Consider the following 14503-nt stretch of genomic DNA (forward strand, 5'->3'; position numbering starts at 1 on the left):
CTTCGAAAAGCTTTTACAGAGCTACGACTAAATACAATAAGCTCTGCTTATAGAGATGGGAGACATAGAGGCATACCAAAAAACGAACGTGTTTGCATTAGGGGATGTTCTGAAGTAGAGGACCTTATGCATTATATCTTGCACTGTCCGTTATATAATGATGCAAGAAAAAGATTTTTGGTACCTATAATGACAGGGTCCCCTGGCCAGAACCCCCTTGATATGATGTTATATCTCCTTGCAGACACAGATAAGTATGTGACTTAGCGGGTAGCACTTTTTGCAACTGCTGCTAGGAAAATTAGAGCAAATTATATAGCCAAGGTAGCCATTAATTGCAAAGGAGATGAATTTATTTGATCCCATCTATCTACCTCAGGCTATGCTCTATCTTTGTCACCAAACTGAGTATAAATTGCACACTGTATTAATTGATATTGTTTTAAACCAGTGTTTTTCAACCACTGTTCCGCGGCACACTAGTGTGCCGCGAGATGTTGCCTGGTGTGCCGCGGGAAAAATAAAAAAATTCGAAAGATAGCTTCATATCCGGAGAGGCGGCCTTCAGGCGAGTTTTAATTTTAATTTTCCTTCTCCCACTTAATGCCCCACGCTCGCCCGAGCAGCTTGCAGTCCTCGGTAACCACGGCGACCTGAGGGAGGGGAGGGAACAGGGAAGTCGAGGGCGGCGGCGAGCCACGATGACGTCAGTGGGCCGCGCCACCTCGCCCTGGCACGGTGTGAGAGCCCCGGCTAGTGGCGCGAGCTTCGGAATAAGTGGGATCCGCGTGCGCGAGACCGAGATCGCGGGTAAGGAGCTCAGCCCTGGGCAGGAGGAAGCGGGGCCGCGCGTGCAGGCCACATCCCCACAGAGAGCGAGCCTCCCCCGGCCCACCACTCCGGGCAGGTCCACTCGCATGAGGGGGCGGCGATGGCGACGGCCGGCAGCTTGCCTGCAATGCCATCCCTCGAGCAGGCGAGGAGCCCGGAGGCTACCAGGTGCGAGTCCTCTTTCCCACCCTGCTCGGGAGTCCAGAGCACTTGGTCGCATTCAGGATCTAGAGTGGGGAAGCGGGGCTTGTGTCTGGGCTGGACACATTGGGCTGCCTGTGCCGCTCGACCTGCGGGGAGAAATCAGGGTGGGAGTCACGACCGTGAGGCAGGGCTGCCAAGTGTGGCAGAAGAGGACACGGCCGTCGCACCTGTCCTTAGGTAGGAGCTTCCTCCGTGTCGACCTGCTGCCCTAAAGTCTGGGCTTTTTTCTTGGCTTTTTGGCGGTTGGCACAGAAGGAAGGCAAGGGGGAGGGGGGGAAATTGAAACTTACACTTTCGTGCGTCCCTCCCGGCGTGACGCTGCGCGCTGACGTCACGGGGCTGTAATGGTGGTGTGCCTCGAGATTTTTTTTCATGAAACAAGTGTGCCTTTGCCCAAAAAAGGTTGGGAAACACTGTTTTAAACATTAGTGATCATGTGATGATTTTAGCTTATGAATTTTATTGTTTAATGTTTTTATTTGTACATTGGGGTACTTTTATAGCTTTGTTTAGAGTACGTAATGTTTTAATAATATAAATGTTTTAAGTCCTTTTAAGTCTTTTTTTACCAATTCAGTATATTTTCTTTTAATTGTCAAATAATTCTGTGTACATTGCGGCAGCCTTTGGCTATGTGCAATAAAACTGACTGAGACTGAGTGAACATTGTGACGCAGCAGCAAAAAAAACCCTAATGCTAGTCTCGGCTGCATCAAGGGAAGTAATAGTACCACTCAATTCTACCTTGGTGAAACCACACCTGGAGTACTGTGTCCAGTTCTGGGCACCACAATTTAAGAAAGGATACTGACAAACTAGAAGGTGTGCAGAAGAGAGCAACCAAGATGATCAAAGTTCTGCAAACCAAGCCTGATGAGCAATGGTTGAAAGAGCTGAGTATGTTTAACCTAGAGAAGGAGATATGATAATCATCTTCCAATATCTCAAGGGCTGTCACATGAAAAAGGGAACTAGCTTGTTTTCTCCTGCTCAATGGCTTCAAGTTACAAGAAAGGAGATTCTGTCTCAACATCACAAAGAACTTTCTGACAGTAAGAGTTGTTTGACAGTGGAATAGTCTCCCTCAGGAGGTTGGATGGCCCTCTGTCATAGATGCTTTAGTTGCAATTCTTGCATTGTTGGGGGTTGGACTCGATGACCCTTGGGGTCTCTTCCATCCTACAATTCTATTTTTCTAAAAGATAGCACATCATAAATCCAACAAGAATAAGCATTTACATAAACATAGATTATACCCCAAAGCTGAAATACTTTTCTGGAGCTGTACAGTGTATGAACTCAATTACTTTATGCATGTCAACATTGTCCATACATACACAAGTGAATACCTTATTTTTGGGTGTATAAGACGCCCCTATGTATAAAACAACCCCTATTTTTTTGAACCCAGCATTAAGAAATCAATATTTTCAACATCAAACAGAACAACTTGTGCAAGTTTTTTTTTGCAGAGTTTCACCCAAATCTTACCCCGGGCTGTCAGTGCCAGAGCCCAAACCCCTGGTCAGCAAACTACAGCCCCAGGCTGGATCAGGCTCACCTGGGACCTAAATCCGGCCTGCGACGCGAAGCCGGAACCAACAGTGAAGCCGAGACTCCCAGCGTTGGTGACAGGAGGAAGAGACCGAGCGGCAGCGGCTCTGGCACTCAAGCACTGCACCTGGTTTACCTCAGCGGCGTTTCATAGGCAGAGACGTCACTGCGCTGAGGTAAACCAGGCGCTGCCTCTTCCTCCCCCCGCCGCCACCACCCTGGTGCTCCTGTGGGCCAGAGAGCGGAGCGGACGAGCTCGCTCTGCCGACCCCCGAGAAGCAGCAGCCGAGGTGGTGGTGGCAGTGGCAGCCCTTGGGAAGGTAAGCGCAGCAGGTGGGAGGGAGGACTGCTTGCTCCCCTCGCCTCTTCTTCCAGCCCCCCCCCCCCCCGTGCCGCTTCTCTGGCCCGCCACAAGGTCTGAGGGACAGTGGACTGGCCCGCTGCTTAAAAAATTTGCCGACCCCTGGCTTAGTATATCCTGATGGTGTCAGGCATGTTTTGACTTTAGCATGGCTTAAAGTGGCAATAGCATTAAAAATGGAAAACTTTTTATTAATTAAAAGAATGATCACCCATCTGTTCTGATTTTTAAGAAATTTAAATTCGCCAAATTTATTAATGTTGTAGTAGTAAACTTATTTACATTTTCTTTTATCCACCAATTACATGGAGTCTCAAGCCTAGGTTTCCTAAATAGCTCCTCTGAATCCAGGCTGAGGATTTGTTATTTTTATATTAATTACATATAGCACATACCTGATGCACCAGAATAGTCAGGTATATTCCTAAATAGTGCTCCATATATCTGGTGAAAACTTGCAGTAATTAACATGGGCTAAATTCTGTCAATATTTCTGTGAAGACTTATAGTGGAACAAATATATACATACATCTTTATTCATATTAACATCAATGGTAACAGACTGACTTTTAGTATCTGACGAATCAGCTCAAGGAAGCTTACATGCAGCGTTCATTTGCATATGTGGTTTCCCTTACTTTATCAAGTTTTTCATATTTTCTAAGTAGAACTAATGTAATCTACATATTTCTGATTTAGTTTATAGTTTCGTTATTACTTTGTTTGTTGGACTGGTGTATGACATTACCCATGAAAAGGCTGCTGGAGCCTGTGTTCACTTCAAGTCTTGAAGATCAACATTCTTCTAAAGCTCCATTGCTTGATTACATATATAGGGTAAGTACATGTTTCTACTCCTATTGCTTAATTGTGTTGTTTGTTGTGATCAAAGGCAAAATTATTAAGCAGTAAACTATAATATTAGTGGGATATTGTCTGCTTTTGAGCTAGATTTGATTAAATTCATTAATCCTAAAAAATGTTAACTTATTTTGTGTCTTATTCAGATTGCTTGATTCAATGGATTTGAGTGGAAACTAATCCCTACAGTAGCAGTAGAGAACCCCAGCCCATGAACCTAATTAAGTCCATTAGGGAGAAATGGTGTCCACCAGCCAATCACCTGACTTCATGTGCTCTTTAGCAGTAAAAGGCAGCATTTCTCCCGACCATGCTCCAGTCCTGGGGTGGGTGAAAATTCTGCCTTTTAAGGAGCAGGCAGAGGGTTTATCTCCACTCTTAGCATTGTGGTGTTTAGTGCTAAGATGCAGAGATAAAAATCCATCTGCCTGCTCTTTAGAGACCTCTCTAAAGAACAGGCAGAATGATCTTTCCAGCTACCTACTCCCCAGCACTGTAGTGCAAAGGGCCAGAAATGGTGTGTGTGTGTGTGTGTGTGTGTGTGTGCGTGCCTGCCTGCCTGCCTGCCTGCCTGCCTGCGGGAATGCATGAGTTTGTGGCTGCATGAAACCCATGAGAGAGAGGCGGGGGAAGAGTGCTGTGTGCCTGATGTCTACATTTTTTCTTTTGAGCTTTCCCCCACTATCCACCATTGGAATGTAGACCCTGGAAGGTTGGGAAAGTTGTAGTCTGGATATTGGGCTGAAACAGGTTTCTCATTCCTGCCCTTTGCATCTTTCTGGGCATCTTTTTATACATCATTTTGTACTTACTGAGACAAATCAAAAAAGTTTATTATTATTATTATTATTATTATTATTATTATTATTATTAATTTCCACCCTGCCCATCTGGCGGGTTTCCCCAGCCACTCTGGGTTGCTTCCAATAGATAAAAAACAGAATAAAACATCAAATATTAAAAACTTCCCTAAACAGGGCTGCCTTCAGATGTCTTCTAAAATCAAGATAGTTGTTTATTTCCTTGACATCTGATGGGAGGGCATTCCACAGGGCAGGTGCCACTACCGAGAAGGCCCTCTGCCTGGTTCTCTGTAGCCTCACTTCTCGCAATGAGGGAACAGCCAGAAGGCCCTCTGAGCTGGACCTCATTGTCTGGGCAGAACGATGGGGGTGGAGAAACTATTTGTTTTCAAATGCTTTATTTAGGAAAAGCAAAATCTTATTTATAAATGTACTCAAACTATTGGTATCCTCTGTTTTTAAATGGATGCATTATTTTATACGATTCCATTTTTTTCCTGGACAAACAATAATAATAATAATAATAATAATAATTTATTATTTATACCCCGCCCATCTGGCTGGGCCTCCCCAGCCACTCTGGGCGGCTTCCATAAAAACCAAAAATACAATAAAATATCACACGTTAAAAACTTCCCTGAACAGGGCTGCCTTAAGATGTCTCCTGAATGTCAGGTAGTTGTTTATCGCCTTGACATCTGCTGGAAGGGTGTTCCACAGGGCGGGCGCCACTACCGAGAAGGCCCTCTGCCTGGTTCCCTGTAGCTTTGCTTCTCGCAATGAGGGAACCGCCAGAAGGCCCTCGGCGCTGGACCTCAGCGTCCGGGCAGAATGATGGGGGTGGAGACGCTCCTTCAGGTATACTGGACCGAGGCCGTTTAGGGCTTTAAAGGTCAGCACCAACACTTTGAATTGTGCTCGGAAACGTACTGGGAGCCAATGCAGGTCTTTCAAGACCGGTGTTATATGGTCTCGGCGGCCGCTCCCAGTCACCAGTCTAGCTGCCGCATTCTGGATTAGTTGTAGTTTCCGAGTCACCTTCAAAGGTAGCCCCACGTAGAGTGCATTGCAGTAGTCCAAGCGGGAGATAACCAGAGCATGCACCACTCTCGCGAGACAGTCCGCAGGCAGATAGGGTCTCAGCCTACGTACCAGATGGAGCTGGTAAACAGCTGCCCTGGACACAGATTTGACCTGTGCCTCCATGGACAGCTGTGAGTCCAAAATGACTCCCAGGCTGCGCACCTGGTCCTTCAGGGGCACAGTTACCCCATTCAGGACCAGGGAATCCTCCACACCTGCCCGCCTTCTGTCCCCCAAGAACAGTACTTCTGTCTTGTCAGGATTCAACCTCAATCTGTTAGCCGCCATCCATCCTCCAACCGCCTCCAGACACTCACACAGGACCTTCACCGCCTTCACTGGTTCTGATTTAAAAGAGAGGTAGAGCTGGGTATCATCCGCATACTGATGAACACCCAGCCCAAACCTCCTGATGATCTCTCCCAGCGGCCGCATGTAGATGTTGAAAAGCATGGGGGAGAGGACAGAACCCTGAGGCACCCCACAAGTGAGAGCCCAGGGGTCTGAACACTCATCCCCCACCACCACTTTCTGAACACGGCCCAGGAGGAAGGAGCGGAACCACTGTATAACAGTGCCCCCAGCTCCCAGCCCCTCAAGACGGTCCAGAAGGATGCTATGGTCGATGGTATCGAACGCCGCTGAGAGATCCAGCAGAACTAGGAAACAGCTCTCACCTTTGTCCCTAGCCCGCCGGAGATCATCAACCAGTGCGACCAAGGCAGTTTCAGTCCCATGATGAGGCCTGAATCCCGACTGGAAGGGATCCAAATGGTCCGCTTCTTCCAGGCGTGCCTGGAGTTGTTCGGCAACCGCTCGCTCAATCACCTTGCCCAGGAATGGAAGATTTGAGACTGGGCGATAGTTGGCCATCGTGGCCGCATCTAGAGATGGTTTTTTAAGAAGCGGTTTAATAACCGCCTCTTTCAGCGGGTCTGGGAAGGCCCCCTCACGGAGGGAAGCATTCACCACCCCACGAAGCCCATCGCCCAGCCCTTCCCGGCTTGCTTTTATTAGCCAGGATGGGCAAGGATCCAGGAGACAGGTGGTTGGTTTCACTCGTCCAAGCAGCCTGTCCACATCCTCTGAGGCAACAGATTGGAATTGATCCCACTCAACTTGACCAGACAGAACTCTTGCACTCTCCCGCCCCGGCCCTGCTCCCACGGTGGAGTCTACTTCTTCCCGAATCTGAGTGGTTTTATCTGCAAAAAACTTTGCAAAATCATTGCAGGAGAAACAAGCCTCCACACGCTTTCAAAGGTCGTTAGGAATTAAGCATTGCCAAGCATTATACATAATTTTATTTTGTTATTCACTGTGCTGCATTTTTAACATTTAATCAACTTTTAAGAAAACAAAATGAGTCGATCAACTGGCACAAGTAGGAACCATGCCATTCAGTGTGTCCACATGATTCCTTTATCTCAAGGGTGGGGTTGGATCCAGCTGGAGGGTAAGTGGGCAGAGCCACTCACCTGACATCTGTGGGCCCATTGTTTTAATGGTGTCTTCTTTGTTTTTTGGATTATACACCACTTACGAAATTTCTGAAATATTAAGTCAGGGGTTGGCAATTTTTTTTAGCAGTGGCCTGGTCTACTGTCCCTCAGACCTTGTGGTGGGCCAGAGAAGCAGCACCGGGGGGGGGGGGGAGCTAGAAGAAGAGGTGAGAGGGGCAAGTAGTCCTCCTTTCCTCTCCCCACCCTCAGCCCCAGCCACTGCACTTACCTTTCCAGGGGCTACCACCACCACCGCTGCTTCTCGTGGGTAGGCAGAGCGAGCTCACAGGAGCACCAGGGCAGCGACGGGAGGAAGAGGCTGAGCGGCAGCAGGCAGAAGAGGTCAAGCAGCAGCGGCTCTATCAATCAAACACCGTGCCTGCTTTGCCTCAGCATGTCGTGGGGATGTCTCTGCCAATCAAACCTCCGCTAAGGTAAACCAGGTGCGGCGTTTGAGTGGCAGAGCTGCCGCCACTTGGCCTCTTCCTTCCATTGCCATCACCAGGAGTCTCTGCTTCGCAGCAGGTTCCAACTTTGCGACATGGGCCGGATTTAGGACCCAGGTGGGCCTGATCCGGCCCAGGGGCCATAGTTTCCCAACCCCTGTATAAAGTGATATTGAAATGCTTTTAAATATATAAAGTAAATAAATAATATGGTGTTGGGTGGTTGTAACTTCAGTCTGCAGCTGCGAAAAAAGAATTGTGAGCAGTGTTCCCAATTATTTCTTTGGAGCCCCAGATTCAGTTCAGTTTGTGGTTGGAAAAGAAGAATTGAGAGTGCAGTCTTCCGCAGCAGCTTTGGCTTGAACTTCACCATGGCTGATGCCATTCATATATGACATCTGACACAGAAAAGATGGGCATGGATAGCTTGGTGACCAACCTCTGATGCCTAGAGGTTTTCCACTATTGCTTGGTTCAGACATGGCGGAAGCAGAATAGACCTAGATCCTGAAAAAGTGGCATCCTGCTGTGATGACATTATTCAGGACAAAATGTTGGGCATGCCATCCCTAATGCAATTGTCATTTCATTTGAACCAGGAATCAAGTGAACTATCTGAGACTATTCTCAGATAGCTTTAGAGCCTGCTTCAGGCACAAAGAGAATGGAAGTGTACAGTCTTGGCCCCTGTGATTAGCAGGCATCATGATGTCTTGCATTTGACCTGGCTCAATGTCAGTGTTAGGAGCCTGACATGCCTTTGTCGGGCCAAGAGACCCTGTCTGCTTCACTTCAACTTCTAGCTGAAGCTCCCAAGAACAAGTATTTATTTGTCACGTTTATTTTTTTAATGTTTGTGGTGCCATTGGAGGAGTTTTGGATATGGCCAACGTGCAACCTACTGAAGAACAGTATAGTGTAGTATTTTCTGTTACAATCTATTTCTCATTTTCCTTTTGCTTTTTCCAGGTCCTGCATAGTTGTGTTCATGGCTCAAACACATATACACAGCAAAGCCATTACCTTTTAAGCCTTGCAGACCTCTCCAGTGAGATCTATGATCCATTTTTGCCACTTGGAAATGTTAGGAATTCTGAACCCATGCAGTTTCAGTCTTCTGCGGATCTGAGCAACTTACTCACTGTTGCTGAAGGTAATAAATACTTTGAAGTAAATTGAATAAGGTGGGGAGAATGGTGCAGCAATAAGCCTAAGCTGTAAAACGTTTAAAAACATTTAAAACAATGGCGCTAAAACCATAAAACTGCCATTAATGCTGCCATTGTCGTCACCATCTTGAATCCAGGATCTACTTTGAAGAACAGCAAGACATTTTAGCTTTAATACATTAAGAGACAGTTCTAGAGAGCTGTCTATGAGAAAAGTGGGTGTTTTGCAAGAACTTTTATCTAGCTATAACACATTTACTATTTAGGTTTAGCCTATGCTATTAAGATATCAGAAGGTCCATAGCTAGATGGAGGTAGCTTGGATGAGCAGGAGACCTCACTTGTGCATGGTATCTCCACCTGATTGCCTCTATCACTACAGCACTTTACCCCACACTCCAGGCGTTCTGGAGAGGAATGCTTATTTGGAGATACCAGGGAAGTTACCTGGAGCAGGAACCGGCAAGCCACTCCAGTATCCCTGCTAAGAAAACTCCAAGGACAAAGACAACAGGCATATAAAAGTTATGACGCTGGAAGATGAGCCCCTCAGGTCGGAAGGCGTTCAACATGCTACTGAGGAAGAATGGAGGACAAGTACAAGTAGATTCAGAGCTGATGAAGCGGCTGGGCCAAAGCCGAAAGGATGCTCAGTTTTGGATATGCCTGGAAGCGAAAGGAAAGTCCAATGCTGTAAAGAAAAATATTGCATAGGAACCTGGAATGTAAGAACCATGAACCTTGGTAAGTTGGATGTGGTCAAAAATGAGATGGCAAGAATAAATATTGACATCACTGGGCATCAGTGAACTAAAATGGACGGGAATGGGCGAATTCAGTTCGGATGACCATCTACTACTGTGGGCAAGAATCCCATAAAAGGAATGGAGTGGTCCTCATAGTCAACAAAAGAGTGGCAAAAGCTGTACTGGAATGCAATCTCAAAAAATGATAGAATTATCTCGATACGAATCCAAGGCAGACCTTTTAACATCACAGTAATCCAAGTTTATGCACCAACTACTGGTGCTGAAGAAACTGAAATCGAGCAATTCTATGAAGACTTACAACACCTTCTAGAAATGATGCCAAAGAAGGATGTTCTTCTCATTATAGGGGATTGGAATGCTAAAGTAGGGAATCAAGAGATAAAAGGAACAACTGGCAAATTTGGCCTTGGAGTTCAAAACGAAGCAGGGCAAAGGCTAATAGAGTTCTGCCAAGAGAACAAGCTGGTCATCACAAACACTCTTTTCCAATAACACAAGAGACGACTCTACACATGGACATCACCAGATGGGCAGCATCGAAATCAGATTGATTATATTCTCTGCAGCCAAAGATGGAGAAGCTCTATACAGTCAGCAAAAACAAGACCTGGAGCTGACTGTGGCTCAGATCATCAGCTCCTTATAGCAAAATTCAAGCTTAAACTGAAGAAAGTAGGAAAAACCATTGGGCCGGTAAGATATAATCTAAATCAAATCCCTTATGAATACACAGTGGAAGTGAGGAACAGGTTTAAGGATTTAGATTTGGTGGACAGAGTGCCTGAAGAACTATGGGTGGAGGCTCGCAACATTATACAGGAGGCAGCAACTAAAACCATCCCAATGAAAAAGAAATGCAAGAAAGCAAAATGGCTGTCCAACGAGGCCTTATAAATAGCGGGGGAGAGAAGGCAAGCAAAATGCGAGGGAGATAGTGAAAGATACAGGAAATTGAATGCAGATTTCCAAAAAATAGTAAGGAGAGACAAGAAGGCCTGCTTAAACAAGCAATGCAAAGAAATAGAGGAAAACAACAGAATGGGAAAAACCAGAGATCTGTTCAAGAAAACTGGAGATATGAAAGGAACATTTCGTACAAAGATTACCATAATAAAGGACAAAAGTGGAAAGGACCTAACAGAAGCAGAAGACATCAAGAAGAGGTGGCAAGAATACACAGAGGAATTATACCAGAATTATATCAGAAAGTCTTGTACACCCCAGGATGTCTTGTACACCCCTGGTAGTGCGGTTGCTGACCTTGAGCCAGACATCCTGGAGAGTGAAGTCAAATGGGCCTTATAAAGCACTGCTAATAACAAGGCCAGTGGAAGTGAAGATATTCCAGCTGAACTATTTAAAATTTTAAAAGATGATGCTGTTAAGGTCCTACAGTCAATATGCCAGCAAGTGCGGAAAACTCAGCAGTGGCCAGAAGAAGAAGAAGAAGAAGAAGAAGAAGAAGAAGCGTTTGGATTTGATATCCCGCCTTTCACTCCCCTTCAGGAGTCTCAAAGCGGCTAACATTCTCCTTTCCCTTCCTCCCCCACAACAAACACTCTGTGAGGTGAGTGGGGCTGAGAGACTTCACAGAAGTGTGACTGGCCCAAGGTCACCCAGCAGCTGCAGGTGGAGGAGCGGAGACTCGAACCCGGTTTCCCAGATTACGTGACTACCGCTCTTAACCACTACACCACACTGGCTCTCAGTGTGGCTCCAATCAGAAGATTGGAGAAGATCAGTCTACATCCCAATTCCAAAGAAGGGCAGTACCAAAGAATGTTCCAACTACCGCACAATTGCACTCATTTCACACGCTAGCAAGGTTATGCTTAAAATTCTACAAGGCAGGCTTGAGCAGTATGTGGACCGAGAACTCCCAGTAGTGCAAGCTGGATTTCGAAGGGGCAGAGGAACCAGAGACCAAATTGCAAACATGCACTGGATTACAGAGAAAGCTAGAGAGTTCCAGAAAGACATCTACTTCTGCTTCATTGACTATGCAAAAGCCTTTGACTGTGTCAACCACAGCAAACTATGGCAAGTTCTTAAAGAAATGGGAGTGCCTGATCACCTCATCTGTCTCCTGAGAAATCTCTATGTGGGACAAGAAGCTACAGTTAGAACTGGATATGGAACAACTGATTGGTTCAAAATTGGGAAAGGAGTACAACAAGGCTGTATATTGTCTCCTTGCTTATTTAAATTATATGCAGAATTTATCATGCGGAAGGCTGGGCTGGATGAATCCCAAGCTGGAATTAAGATTGCCGGAAGAAATATCAGCAACCTCAGATATGCAGATGACACAACCTTGATGGCAGAAAGTGAGGAGGAATCAAAGAACCTTTTATTGAGGGTGAAGGAGGAGAGCGCAAAATATGGTCTGAAGCTCAACATCCAAAAAACGAAGATCATGGCCACTGGGCCCATCACCTCCTGGCAAATAGAAGGGGAAGAAATGGAGGCAGTGAGAGATTTTACTTTCTTGGGCTCCATGATCACTGCAGATGGGGACAGCAGTCACAAAATTAAAAGACGCCTGCTTCTTGGGAGGAAAGCAATGACAAACCTAAACACCATCTTAAAAAGTAGAGACATCACCTTGCCAACAAAGGTCCGTATAGTTAAAGCTATGGTTTTCCTAGCAGTGATGTATGGAAGTGAGAGCTGGACCATAAAGAAGGCTGATCGCCGAAGAATGGATGCTTTTGAATTATGGTGCTGGAGGAGACTCTTGAGAGTCCCATGAACTGCAAGAAGATTAAACCTATACATTCTTAAGGAAATCAGCCCTGAGTGCTCACTGGAAGGACAGATCCTGAAGCTGTGGCTCCAATACTTTGGCCACCTCATGAGAAGAGAAGACTCCCTGGAAAAGACCCTGATGTTGGGAAAGATGGAGGGCCCAAGGAGAAGGGGACAACAGAGGATGAGATGGTTGGACAGTGTTCTCGAAGCTACCAGCCTAAGTTTGACCAAACTGCGGGAGGCAGTGGAAGACAGGAGTGCCTGGCGTGCTCTGGTCCATGGGGTCACGAAGAGTCGGACACGACTAAACAACAACAAACAACAACAACAACAATGATAATAAATTACTGTTTATCAATTTATTCATTCCTGAGTCTTCATTTGCATCACTGGCTTAATATTCAACCAGTGAGTAAATAACCTAATCACTATCCTTAAATATATTAGGAATAGGTCTTTCTCTACTTTCCAGACTGCAGATGATGTGCTTTTAGATCTTTCTGGTATCCTAAAATTTGTGCTGATTGACTCCAAATCAGAGTATGCATCATCCCCCAAATTTCAGAGCCATATATAAACATGATTTACCTTGATCTTTGTGCATATTTTAGTTGGCTTATTTTGCTTATTTATTTTTTATTACTTTCAGAGAGGAGGAGGAGGAGTTTGGAATTAATACCTTTGACTGCACGAATGATAATGGCACATCTAGTAAACAATTTGGGCCATTATCCCCTGAATGGAGGACCTGCTGTTCTTCACAGCCTTATTAGTGAGAATCACAACAACTCATACGTGGACTCTTCAGAACTGTCTTCTGAAGTTTTCAGAAGCCCAAATTTACAACTGTTTGTATTTAATGACAGTACTCTTATATCCTATCTTCAAATTCCTTCTGAAAAGGAGATAGACAATGAACCAGAAGCAGCATTCTCAGAAGTAAGAGTAATTGTTAGAGATATCTCAGGGAAGTATTCATGGGATGGAAGGCTGATGCATGGACCATTAGCTGGTAGTCTACCAAATCAAAATAAAAGAATATCCACTGCAGTTTTGGACAATTATAAGCAGAACTTTGAGCCTCCAATGGACTTCATTCAAATATATGAAGGAGAAGATGCTCTTGATAAATTGCTAGAGAGGATTGGCAATAGTAGTCCTGAGTGCCTTTTACACCCGCAACTAAAATTGAATGAGCCATCGCCATCGCCATATGTCATGAACCATGACCAAGAGAAAAATATACTAGAAGCAATAATGCAGCAGAGTTGCATAGAAAATGAGTATGCACATGGATGCAGTTTCAATCTCAGTATGAAAGTTGAAAGTCAAAAGGCACCAAGACCTGCACAGCTCCAAGCGCCATTTCATTTATGTAGGCTCTTGCTAAATGACTTGGGAATGAATTCTTGGGACAAAAGGTAAGTAGGGTTTTAGATTACTGTTATTATTAGAAATAATACTATCTTTCCATCCAAATGGAAGTCCCCATTTTCAGAAAAGCACCTCTACCCAGTGGAAAGCAGAAAATCCTTTGAAAGAGAGGGTGCTTCTGGGCTCCCAGACTGGCCAGAAGCTAGATTTGCAGAGTTTCTTTTAACTCTTTGAAGGTGACTTGGAAACTACTACTAATAATAATAATAAAAAAAAAGTACTACTACTACAGCGGGGGTCCCACACTGTGGTCCACACACTGCCAGTGGTCCACAGGATATATGCAGGTGGTTTGCAGCATGTCTGTAAAGAATAGCGGGAATGTCGCTTCAGCACATTATGTTCACTTGCCCCTTATTCAAGGTGCCACGGGCAAATTTGTTGGGATCAATCATACAGAAACTAGAGGGTACCCCACCAAAATTCCACCTTCCCCAAATCTTGCAGGATAAGGATACCCACACGACCCTGAAAGTGGCTAGGTTCCTGGTCGCTGTCCTTACCCAAAAGCGTTGCCAAGGAGCACCACAAGCTAATTAAGGCGTAGTATGCCATTCCATCTTATAGTATTTTATTGTTATAGTAGTGTTTTAGCGGCTGTTTTTTCCCACGTGCACAAGCTGTTATTTATGTCTTGTTTTTATCTGTATGGGCCTATGGCCGTAATAAATTATTATTATTATTACATAGCAGGAACAGCCACTGTGAACGGAGGGAGCAGTGGCTGTTCTATC

At 45.3% G+C, this 14503-nt stretch overlaps 1 protein-coding gene across 9 annotated transcripts in view; it reads left to right on the forward strand.

The window, feature by feature from the left end:
• Positions 1-14503, forward strand: part of RALGAPA2 (Ral GTPase activating protein catalytic subunit alpha 2) — a 222355-nt gene that overhangs the window by 115052 nt on the left and 92800 nt on the right. For all 9 annotated transcript variants that reach the window (XR_014222286.1, XM_082234139.1, XM_082234143.1 and 6 more), the window contains 3 exons: positions 3650-3787; positions 8615-8798; positions 12985-13756. Coding sequence is in view for 8 of the 9 variants with exons in the window: in XM_082234139.1 (XP_082090265.1) it covers positions 3650-3787; positions 8615-8798; positions 12985-13756 (1094 nt within the window). In the remaining variant the exon portion in view is untranslated. The remainder of the gene's footprint in view (positions 1-3649; positions 3788-8614; positions 8799-12984; positions 13757-14503) is intronic.

The sequence above is a fragment of the Podarcis vaucheri genome (assembly GCF_965113315.1).
Source record: "Podarcis vaucheri genome assembly, chromosome: 8".
Classification (NCBI taxonomy): domain Eukaryota; kingdom Metazoa; phylum Chordata; class Lepidosauria; order Squamata; family Lacertidae; genus Podarcis; species Podarcis vaucheri.